The sequence below is a fragment of the Struthio camelus genome, chromosome 3 (assembly GCF_040807025.1).
Source record: "Struthio camelus isolate bStrCam1 chromosome 3, bStrCam1.hap1, whole genome shotgun sequence".
NCBI lineage: Eukaryota > Metazoa > Chordata > Aves > Struthioniformes > Struthionidae > Struthio > Struthio camelus.
In genome coordinates, this window is record NC_090944.1 from 16,054,659 (window position 1) to 16,067,061 (window position 12,403).

Consider the following 12,403-nt stretch of genomic DNA (forward strand, 5'->3'; position numbering starts at 1 on the left):
GGTGACGTGGCTTTTGATGAAAACTAGGAATATTTACTGTAAAACCTATCCAAAGGGCAATTACAGTTCAAACCAGAAGTACCTCAAAACTACTGCTGATCGTGTATGGTAAGAGATCCCATCCATTTCATAATGCAGCGGTACAGTTCTTCACACATTGCTAAAAGCAATAATTACTTTCAAATGTTATTTATGTCTCCCATAACGTGACTGCTTTATAAATTCACTAAGTAAATGGATCGTGAAGCTAAACTTAACACTCATATTTAATATATTATAGATACAATAAAAAATCCCTTCACAGAATATTACCCATCCAGACAAAGTAGACCTCTAATCCATGCAACAAATTATTTTCTTGCAAGAGGTTTCAATGGAATGAGGTGGGAATATTTATTGAGAACACTGAGGGAATGGGCTGTAACACTGTAAAGAGAATGGCAGATCTGTTTTCCATCAAGAGTCTTGTTATCAAAACGCAGTATTTGCAGAGCCACACAAATGACTTGACTCCCTCAGTCAAGTAGAGTGAGATCTCTTGACCTATTGCAAGTGAACCTGCATACCAGCAGCGTCTTTAACTTTTGGCAACTTACTTGTTTATTTTTGTTTGGAAGCAGCCAGGTAAGAAACCTAGTGCTGAATGAATACATTATAATATTGCCCCAGCGTATACACAGCCAAATGAAACATAATTATGGGAAATAAAACATGACATTTCAAATCAGCTCACTAATAAAGTCTAAAAATATATGAAAACCTATCATATTAACCAGCAAGAACTGCTCTTTCACTTAAGGGATAGCTGGGCAATTATTCAAACCTGTACAAGACTGGATTGTCAAGTGAAATAATAATACAGAGAATCTCAGGATAATGAGATAGATCTTAAGGCCATTAGCAGTGGCTCTTATTATAATACTGGCCAAGGTTCCCTGAGAGAGAGAAAGAGAGAGAGAGAGAGATTGAGAGAGAGAGAGAGAGAGAGAGAGAGAGAGAGAGAGAGAATATTTAAATAAAACTAGTAGGGAACTAGTTTCAAGTTGTATATTTGAAGAGCTCAGTACTTTCCTGCAGAGAAAGCTGTCTATCAGGTAGGACTGTGAAAGCAGTTGGGCTTTAGAGACTTAAATCCCTGAGGGCAGAAATTAAAACAAAAAATAATTTGAAAATTGAGCCACACTGAAATCCATACGGTTTATATTAAGAATTTTATCCTAGAAAGGTTTTAAGGCCTGGTTTCAAAACCCACTTGTTTTCTCATTCCTGATTCTTCCTCTCTCCTTCCGAAAGCAAATCAAACATAAGCAAACCCACCTGTTAATAATGCATATCTTGTCTGACATTAGCTTTTACAAGAAGACTTATAGCTTTGGAAGTAAGGGCTTTTAAGAGTGGAAATGGAGGAAGAGATGACTTTTTCCCTGTAAAACAAGTCCTGCTGATGAGACACTTGCATACACATGCTTCATTATCTCATATTTGTTTGCTTTTTAACCCTTACAGGAACAGGAAAAAATCAATAGCTGATGATCGTAGAGAAGCTAGCTAATCCCTGGCAAAACAGCGGTCGAGCTGTAATATATAAGGTACAGTACGGTTAATGTGTCAGCAGTTGTCGTGGATTAGAAATACTGCTCGTTTCAATATTCTCCTGATGAGTCTGTCCTAGATACAAAGGCCTCCAAGTGCCAAACTGGAGCCAGCTCTGACGTGCCTGGCATATTCAAGGAACTCTCTTCCTCACCTTAATGAATAACTCGCCACCGACCGCTGCCTCTTAAGCTTTCAAGCAAACCCGGATCTCCTGAATGCTCAGCAGAGCTCAGGCAATTAGACTAGGGTTCACAGCGGTTTAAGCCAGAACGCTGATTAAAACCTTGCAAATCAAACATTAAAAGGCTGATTTTACGCTGGTTTTGCTTAGGCTCCGATTTGAAGTTTACTTCACCCGGTAGCCAAAGATACGCTGAAGGTTAATTGACGGAGGAAGAGTAAATAACAGCTGATGCTACTGGCCCTAAGTGTGCGAGGCGTTGAGGAGTACTCCTAACCGCCAGTGTGCCGACGCTGACACGCTCATTTGTCTCACTAGCTTAGCGTCATTCGGGCTCAGATATGTGATCAAATTACCACAGCGAAAGTGGTTTAGGCTTATGTGTTTTTCCTTGTATTGTATACTTGCACATGGCTCCGATGGCACCAAGTAAGCCTTTAAATTGTGTTAACTTGATCATACATCTGAGTACCCAGCGCGGTAAATTGGGATAGGTGGCTACAAAGAACGGAGATGATGGCTTTAGAAGAGCAATAGCTTCCACGGAGAACAGAGACATCCAGCAGAACTGCTGCAACTCAGTCGACCAGGTTTAGAGCATAAATCTCTCCCCTTTCCCTTTCTACAGACTCGAGGGTTTGCAACCTGCACAGCCAGCCTGACAAAAGGCTTTCGGGGGTTCTGATTTTTTTTTTTTAACGGGAAAGAATAAACAAAAATCTTATAGAGCAGCTGTTTGTGATTTTTCAGCTACCTGCTGGGGTTCGTTTCACTTAAAGTCCACCTAGATTTTAAAGAAAAGAGACATTCAGAGGGTCACTATCCTGCAAGGGTTCGAAATCTGTATGGGGTTTGGACGTTAACATTTAAAAGCAGTCCAAATACCCAGCTTCAGAAAAGTGCTGCCGAGCTTGTGCCTTAACTCCTTTTCAAGAGAGATGTGGTGAGGGCTTGCACATACCAAGGTACAATTGATGTAAAAAGCAGGAAGAGTTATTGGACTAAACATTTTTAATAGAGATTCCTTGTCTTTATACAGAGCTACACAACAGAACTTAATGGCTTGTGGCAAGTAAATAATTTACACATGGACTGTGTCTGAATACAAACGTATACATAAAATATCCAGACTTAATGAAGCCTTCAGGGTGTTTTTTTTTAAATCGATGTAATTGATTTTGCTGATAGGCCGGCATTTATACTTTTGCAAGCTAGACTTTTATTTCACCCTCACACGTGGCACATTCGCGACGTTCGGGGGAGGTATGGCAAAGGCTGCAAACGAAATCGGAAACTAAGTAAACAGATCGTAGATATTTTTAAAGCGCCTAGGGCAGGACGCTCAAACGTGAGCGAACAACGTGAGCGAACAGCGTGGCTCGTTTAGAAGCTACTTATGAGACGAGGTCGGCCTTTAAGGAGCGCTAACTACGATTCACCGCGTCTTGTAGCGCTGGAGCCCGGTGACGGCGGTGGCAACGCCTCCGCCACTGAGCTTCTCGGCCTGTTCGACTTCAGCTGCTTGAGCTTGGTTTTGGCTCGAAGTAGCGGGGCAGGGGGGGAAAAAAATGTCAGGTGTTGTGACTAGCGGTGGAGGAGGCTGGGCCGACGCGAACAAAACCACGCGTTTCAGCAGGAGTCGCGCTGGGAGGCGCAGGGCGATCGCTGCCTAGTGCCCTCCGAGATGGGGGAGCGCGAGCTCGTCTGATGGACCCTGCAAGCCGCGGCGGGCTGCAAAGGACGTCCGTGGCTCACCTCCCCACCTCTGCAGCTGTGCTTTTTGCCACCATCAACTCGTAATTCACGCAGAGCAGAGCCGGATCCGCCGTCGCCGGTGGCCGGCGGCTTCTCGGGCCGCGGCGGCCCAAACCCCTTCCCGCGAGGGCCGCGAGGCAGCGCGGGCCCCACTTACCTTTGGGGTGCCAGGGGTCGGTGAACTCGTACTTCCCCACGCCGATCGTCCGCAGCATCTGCAGGCCGTTGGCGGCGTCCTGGCCGGCGGCGGCGGCGGGGGCGGGCGGCAGCGGCGGGGCGGCCTGGCCGTTGGTGGCGGGCCCGGCGCTGGGCAGCGCGGCCGAGGGCAGGGCCGGCGGCGGCGGCGGCGGCAGCAGCGGGCAGGCCATGTGGCCGTTACCGACGGCCCCGTGGCCCGGGTGGGTGCCGGGGCCGACGCCGGTCAGGGAGGACATGCTGAGCGGCTGGCTGTTGGTGTACAAGGGCTGGCTCTGGAGGTTGACCACCATGTTGCTGAGGGGCTGCGAGGGCTGCTGCGGGAGCTGGTAGTGCGCGGGCAGGAGCGGGAGCTGGGGGGCCGGCACGTGCGGAGGCAGCGAGGGCGTCACGCCGATGACGGGCGCCGGCACGCTGGCGGCCGGGCTGAAGGTGGGCGGCTGGGTCATGCCGTACGAGTGCGTGATCAGGGCCGGCTGGCTCCCCGCCGCCACCGTCGTCACCCACGGCGCCGCACCTGGGGCACGGAGGGAGGCTCCTAGTGACCAAACCGCCACGAAGCGAAAACCCCAAACGCCCCACGCCTCCCCTTCCCGTAGCCTCCACGGTTTCTTTTTCCGCACAACCTCTAAAAACGGTGCAGGCTCTGGGGCTATTCCCACCCGCTAAGCGCATAAAATTGCTACGGCGACGCAAGCGCAACTGTTAAAACCCTCATCAGGTGACATGTTTGCAATTTTATCTGGTTTTCTTCCCCCCCCCCTTTTTTTTTTTTTTTGGCCGCTTTATGTAGCTTAAGCGCGCGCGCTTCCAAGGAAAATTAACCTCTCTCCCCGCCGTGCTTTCGCGGCTCCTTGACAAACACTCTGTGTGTATAATGACGGTGCTCCCGCCACTACAAAGGGACTGTAATTAGGCGTCTGGCATAGCGGCACAATGTATGATATGTGTCTGGGAGCTGGCAATCATTTCAGGTGGTTCTGGACATAAAAGAGGTCTTAAAGTATTACCGAGCGCCTTTTTCCTTTAGTGAAGGTAGAGAAGGTGGGGAGAACAAAAAAAAAAAAAAAAAAAAAGAAAACCCTTTAATGAACTTGCAGGCATCTTAATACATTTATATTAGCCCCGGCACAGAAGCAACTTCAGGGGTCTTTACAATGTGAGGGGAAAAAAAAAAACTGCTAAAGAATAAGAACGGGCTCACAATGAAGTCTAATTTAGAGAGGTAAATGGAGATGGTGCATTGAATTTGCTCTGAACGGTTTTCCCCTGTAGAATTACGGATAGGATTAAAAACATACCTGGGGTTTCATTCTCCCTCATCTGTTTAGACGGAGGCTCATCAGTGTCCCAGGGCGTAGACTGATTGATGGGTGTCTGTCCCCACCTAACGCTAGTGGCAAGTCCTTGAGGCTGATTTTCAGTCTTGGAAATGCAAGGTGTCTACCAGAGAGAGAGGAAAAACACAGAATAAAAATGTTAAGAATGGGTGGAATAATTAACTCTTCCTCATAGCTAGTAACCTTTCTGTTTGATTGACTGTTTGTTTCGATCCAACAGGCTATCTTAAGATCTTTAAATATCATTTTCTTCCAGGCTTGCGTGAAATGTCTGCATGGAGAATACACTATATCTGGGAGAAAAAAAAAAAAAAGAAAACTCCTAGGAATTTAATAAAGCCACCATTAAAAAAACTCTAGCCTTTTCAGAAATAAGTTGCTTCTTTTGCCTTGAAAATAACAAACAACTGCAGTAATATCTGTTCAGACAGTCACAGCTTATATAAAAATGGGACAATCTTGTTTGCTCAGGCTCTTCCAAAAAGGGTGAGTTTTGTTTAGCATACGGCAGGAAGAGACAGACTTATTTACAACCATAGAACAAATTACTGTAGAACAGTAAAGAGAAGTCCAACTATTTACTGTCTGTCAGCCCTTAAAATTGAATGCCAATAAAAAGAGGCAGCATAACAGTCATTGGCTGCTAAAGTGGATATGTTGGCAGTTCTTCAGACACGTTAAAATAACTGCAAAGTAGGGGAAGGATCAGGGCTGCCTAATCACCAAGGGGCCATGCGAGCTGAAGGAGATTTCCAGAGAAATAAAGGGCTTCACTGTTAAGCCCTGCAGTTTCAGGGGTTCTTCCCAAACAGCCATGCCTTTGCTCAGAAAAGGCCCATCGGAAACGGGGGTGCTCTAGCTGGTCTCGTTTAGTTAACTCCGCGGCATACTTCATCTATTTCATCACTGGCAGATTAAAAGGGTTTTTTTTTTCTTTTTCTTTTCACTGCTGTCAGAACCTCTGCAACGAGAAAACGGAACCAGCTGCCTGTTACCGAGTGAGTATTACGGATTAAAGCCATAAAGAAGAGGAGGCCGGCCTCAGCGATCACTTGTTTGCCTTAATCTGGGGAGTAAGTTAGCTCTGAGGTGGAGGCACAGAGCCTAACTCCATAAATGCGTGGGGACACACTGTACCAATGACGTTTCTGTCAACATCACTGACTTTTTTCCCCATCTCGGGTACCACAATCCCCCACGAACTGTTCCCATCAAGACCTTGGTGAGCTCCTCTGTCCTGCCACGGATCTCACCACACCCGACTTCTCAAGTTCCTCCTTCATTTTCTCTCGCTTTCCTTCATCCAAGGGCCTCTCACATCTCTAAATGCTAATTCCCTTTTCCTCTTGAGATTTTTCCCTTGCAGGCTGCGGGAGTCAGCAGTCCTGAGTCCAAACCCTGGTGGAGGACAGGGTTTTCTCTGTGCTGCTCTCTTTGCCGGCCAGCTGTCAGAAACAGCACAGCAAGTATCTTCTCCGCTAGAAACGGCATACTTTGTTAAATACAGATGTGTGCCGTGAAAGCTAGTTCTTAATGACTTTCTTCTAGGGAATCTTGAAGTGCAAATTTTCAGTTTGTGTCCAAATGGATTTACCTTTCTTTTCCAAAATGCAGCTATTAACCCCTTCCATGTCATTTTTTGTTTTTTACTTTTACTTCTCTTTTCATTTTTTTTTTCCTACTGGTACCAAGGACACGGATATCCAGGTTTTAGATTCACCTTTCCTTCTCTCCTCACCTTTTCAATTCCACTTTTAGCTTTTCAAACCTGCTACAGCTTTTTCAACAAAAGCGAAAATGACACTCGGGAAAGGAAAGACGAGAGCACATGCTGACAAGCGATAGCTTTAAGATTCGTTCTGTTGCACCCAGTGGCAAAGAAAGGGCAGGAGCAGAAGAAATAAATCTCAATTTTCAAATGCTTTCTGTTTATAACTTGTCCTGTGAAAAGGCTCAATCTGAACACTTTTTGCTTTAACACTGCACAAAGTCTTTGACAGAGGAGGAAATAATGCTGCTGTAGGTTTACCAGTCTATGGTAGCAATATGACTTTGTATGTAGTTAAATTGTTCAACAGTGGCCAAAGCACCCTACATCCTCTTGGGCACGTTCACCCTTTTACATGGTCAAAAGTCAAGACAGAGAAGAAAGGAAAAAAAGCACCACCAGCACTCTCTGCCTATAAATCAACTGTGATACTTTCCTCAGAAAGCCTAGTATTTATCCCAGTGCAATACAGTGAATCCGGCATTTTTTTCAATCACCAAAGGACAAGACGATGCATAACTCAAATCATACCACGTGCCACACGTGTCATCTGCATGTTGCATTTCTTTGTTGTATGAATTGAACCTTATAAGCGGGTTTCGAATAGGAAAGAGGTTTGATGGTTTGCTATCAGTAAACAGATACTTCTAGCCTGCTTCCACAAACGCTAGTCTTTCCATGAGAACAAATACACTCACAAATCCTGTTTCTTAAAGGCTCACTGGAAGTAAATGCACAAGTCCAGCACCTTGCTTTCAAACTGCACTCCTATGCTCACATTTATTTGATCAGAAAGAGCTACACATATTAATAAAGTAGGGTTTAGACAATAATGATGGAAGAAACAGAAAATCAGCTTACTAAACTCCTTTTTAATATAATAGATATTTCTGGACTCTGATCTAATGTCTGCTTTATTTTTTCTTAACGTATAAAGGGTTACATTACAAGTGCTACATGCCTCTGATCTGATTGCAGCAATTACTGATTTGCATATTTGGAAAGCAAAATTATTTCCAATATTATCAAACAAACAGAGGAACTTTATGACCATGTGCCCTGGCACATGATAGCACTCTATTTGATGCTTTTAACGTACAACACAAATGACCAAAAAATGGCCTGTATTATGCTAGTTGTGTAAGGCAAAGAGATGTGCTCCATTAGTGATCGGCAGACTTCACAGAAACTAATTGTACTATGTTACACTTTTATCTTTAGCTTTCATGTCAGATGCTTGTTTGAATTAAACAAGAAACACATGAAAAAAGGAAATGCATTAAAAAATCTACTGGGTATACATTTTAAAATACTGCCAAATGTCTATTTACGTAAAAGACAAGAAGGTTTCCAAAAGGTCTTTTGAAGCCTACCTAGTCAATAGTAGCACTGGCTACTTCATTGCCTGAAATTCATAACAGACTCCAAAGATTACTGAATCAAACATCAGCATACTTTTAGCAACCCTAAAAGGTTTAATCTGTATTCTTAGTTACAGATAAAGTGCACAAAATCCTAATTTGAGGATATGATTTTTTCCTCTTGTATTTCAAATAACCATTAAGAGCAAATCTGAATTGCTGTCTAATAAGTTGAAGCTTAAATTTTACGGCATGCCTGTAACTTTGAATTGCAGCAATGAACGGTGACACGTTCTACAGAAGAGAGTTTCAGAGATTGTGCTAGCTTATGCTTTGAATTTCCTAATAATTTATCTGTTTGATATTCAACTAAAATAGCAACTAAAATTAGAATTTCTTAGAGTAGTGCTCGGTTCTCCCATTTCTAGTCCAAATGGCTTAAGAAAAGCAAAATCCCTTCGTTTTATTTTTGAAAATCGATAATTCACATTTTGACCTCACTCCTTCTTCTCACCCTCCCTAAAGCCAGTTCTCCCTCTCCACCATATCGCTCTCTCCAGCAAAGACCCTCTGACAAGTGGACAGTGAAGGTGACTAACAAAGGGGAGACCCAAACAGACATGATGCAACTAATTGGAGAATGAATATAAATAAAAATTACATTGTCTTACAAAAGTAGGTTTTTTCCTATCCACTTGAGAACGTAATTAATTTACCTGAGGTTAACACCTTGAAGTTACTAAGCAGCCACTAAACATTACGATAGCGATTCAAAATAATTCAAGAGCTCCTTCACTATTGGAGACAACATCTTGAATTAAAACAGTAATCAGTGCGATGCCATTTGGCATGGGGCAAAACACCCCATATTTAAAAATGACGACTGACACAGAAAAATAAATGGGGGCACAGATTTTATAAGTGTACCGAAACGGTCATCAGAGGGATTTTATCTGCATATTTATTGTTTTCCACAAATCAGCCAATTTAGGCTTCTGTGGTCAACACAGATACAAAAGGTGATGAGTAGCTTAGCGCTAAAACCAGCACATAAACCACACTTAAGAGCTCTTGCCCCAACTACATCTTACACCTTCCACTGTCAAAATAACTTGCAGAGTTGGAGAGCTTGTAAATGAACACCGGCGAGGCATATCTGCAGCACATGAAGGCTCTACGTCACTGGCGGTGAACCTCAGAAGAAGAAGGGGTTTGGTGGAGAGCCCCTTTCTCCTCACAGATTGTTTGCCCTAATGTTGAGCTAGTTGGCAACCTGTTCAGCCTTGGAGGACACAGACCATCTTTCTGCTTGGACCTCTCCACACCCTCAGCTCAGACACGACTGTTCTTCCTTTCCACCTTTCACAGGCACTAATGTTACTTCCCTAAAAGACATACAAAAAGCATATAAAGCTGAGATTAGCCCAATTCTCTAAAACAAAACCGGAAATTCTTTCCTCAAGCTTTTTTAAACAGCAGAAAGGAGACACTGGCAAAGGCAGTTTCCCAGTCCTAAGGAAATTAGCTGCAATACGGATGTATGGGCTGAACAGAGCAAGGTGGAATAATTTCAGAGTTATGCGAGGCTACCAGGGACAAGTTGCCTGGTTGCCAATCTTTTTTTCCTTCAGAGAGTCATGAATCATGGCCCATAAGCAACAGTAATTGCTGTACAGCTACTTGACTGAACCTTATTAAATCAAAACATTAAAAACTTTCAGGTTGATGGGCCTATGCAGAATATACTGAAGAAAGTTTGCGAGTTCAGAGCACTTAGCTGGTGCTAAAGACGGAATTAGTGATTCAGACTATCCTACAGAAGTTTATATGGCTACTACTGTTGTTCAAGAGGTATATTTGCAACTAGGTTTGTCTTTAAGTCCCAGCCTTTCTGAATCTTAGATGAAGTAAGACCTAATCTTTCAGTAAGACCTTTTACATGAATGGAAACATATAACCTGCCGTGCTACTACAAGCTATTACACAGTAATGTCAATGGAATTAAAAGAATGCCCCCCAACAACCACAATACAACAACAAAAATTCCAATAAAATTTTCTTCAGACTCAACAACACAAAACATTTCCTGGGAGGTCCTTATAAACACATTAAAGCAATTTCCCAAGAGGCTTGTAAAACTGCTGACATACATCCTCATACAGCTCAGAGTGCTAAAATCTCTTCAAACAGTTTCATGAGCAAAAAAGAACTAATCTGGATAGAGGGATCTTATTTGTGGTTCCCGGCAACCAAAATTATTTTACTAAGGCCTTCATTTAAAGTGATGGATGAGAAGTAGCGATTCTCTGTTCCAATTATCCGAAAAAGATTGGGAATGGCAGCTTAATACTAAGATAATGTATCCAATATGCAGCCCACTCTATTTTCTCTCCCCATTGAAAATAAAAGGACTAAGGCATATGCATGCACAGAGAAAAATGCGCCCTCCCACAGCTTCAGGTTTTACAGCCTGTCATGGGTAAAAGCAACTCCAATTTAATGAGGGAATTCCTTTAAAAGCTGTTAGGTATGTCTCGCTCTGACAGGTAATGGCTGATGGCTTTGGTGAGGATTTCAGCCTGAATGTGGCCAGTGCTCTAAAAAGCCCCGTGGTCTCTGCCCCAAAGCGTTCCCACTGCTAAAAATTATATGAGGCAGGCATTATGTGTGTGCATGAGACATGCAGATGAAATCTAAAGCGCACAGGGCTGGGTCCTCAAAACTAGAGTAAATTCCCACATTATATTAGATAGGATCCCAGGATCATTTCTGAATGTAGGTCAGCGGCCAAACAAGCTAGTGAGGATAGATGAACTGCTTTTTAAGATACAATGATGACAGCAATATATCCCTAGCACCGGCTGCTGGGCTGAGTACGGAAAGGAAATAAGTGTTGTTTTAAGGGACGAATGGAATATAATATATCAAAAACCTAACAGATATGTAGAGGACTATATGCAAGAGAAACAGAATGAGCTGTCCCACAGTAAAACCTCATTCAAGAACTTGCTCATGGGTGGAGAGAAGAACTCATCTACCTTACAGTTTCCATTACCAGGCAATTCTGCTTTAACACAGCATTGTTTTTCTCCGTCCAAAGCTAATGTAGGAGCAGCGAGAAAGAAATAATACGGTTAACTCATAGGAAAAATGCTGATACCCAGCACAGAAGACAAAAGAAGTCTTAGTTCCCTTTCAAGTTGAGAGAATAATTCAATACTGGCATCTTAAACTCCATCCAGCAATGAGCCAACCAGGCACCGCAGGCTCTGGAGCACCGAGGTATAGCCTCCAGGCGAGACACATCACTTAGCGATGGGGTGCTGTCTGCATCAATTCCAGTTTTCCAGACGATTTAAAGACACCCCTCACCTTGAATTTAATAGTGTAGCCTTGAAGGAACCGATAAGTGCAGCCAGGCCCACCTGCTCGAGAGGCACAACTGTCTGTACGCTGCCCTGGTCCCTGCCACTAGGCATAGTGGTGATTCTCGCCAGCTGGCCTGTGAACTGGCTGCCAGTGTCCTTCCCCCACCAGTGTCAACGCAGCCTTTCCTGGAGCAAGCCTCTGCCATCTCGTTCTCATGTATTAACCTCCTAACAAAATCAGTCGGCCAAATCCCCAAGCTCTGACAACGTAAGGGAAGATAACTTCCTATCGAGACCGCGTCAACTGCTACTGTCTCATTAACCTTTTGAAAGCTCCCTGTTTATACTGGGTTCAGCTTTTGGGAGTCAAGGGGAGACAGGAGAAATTATAGAATAGAAAAGAGAAAGACGGGATAGAGGAAGGCCATGAATTGACCTCAGGTGGCACCTCCTTCTGTCCACCGACTGCACAGTGGTCAGGACAATCACCGCTCTCCTCCGGCACACCATGAACATCAGTGCACAACACTGAGTTCGGAGCTCAGAAGCCCTGCTTTGGCCTGAGCAGAACCTGTTCTGCTAACACGGTCTCCACGTAGATCAACTTAATATCTGCAGAACTACCAGTGCAAAATCATCTCGCAACAGAAAAGAACAGGCAACCTTGTCAACCATTAGGCAACAGAGAACAGGTACTGCTCGGCGCATCAGGGCTGTTTGAGGTTCTGTGGGGATCCTACCGCAGAGGCACCTAAACGCAGTTCATCAAAAATCCTTTTTGCCCTATGGCAAAAGGAAAAATGGGTAATAATGGCGTAAGTGCTTGTCAGATCAGAATC

At 44.0% G+C, this 12,403-nt stretch overlaps 1 protein-coding gene across 4 annotated transcripts in view; it reads right to left on the reverse strand.

Moving 5' to 3' along the window:
* The window catches only part of KLHL29 (kelch like family member 29), a 382,418-nt gene that overhangs the window by 128,847 nt on the left and 241,168 nt on the right, over positions 1-12,403 (reverse strand). For all 4 annotated transcript variants that reach the window (XM_068937065.1, XM_068937066.1, XM_068937064.1 and 1 more), the window contains 2 exons: positions 5,029-5,170; positions 3,690-4,244 (listed from right to left, as the gene is read on the reverse strand). In XM_068937065.1, coding sequence (XP_068793166.1) covers positions 3,690-4,244; positions 5,029-5,170 — 697 coding nt within the window. The remainder of the gene's footprint in view (positions 1-3,689; positions 4,245-5,028; positions 5,171-12,403) is intronic.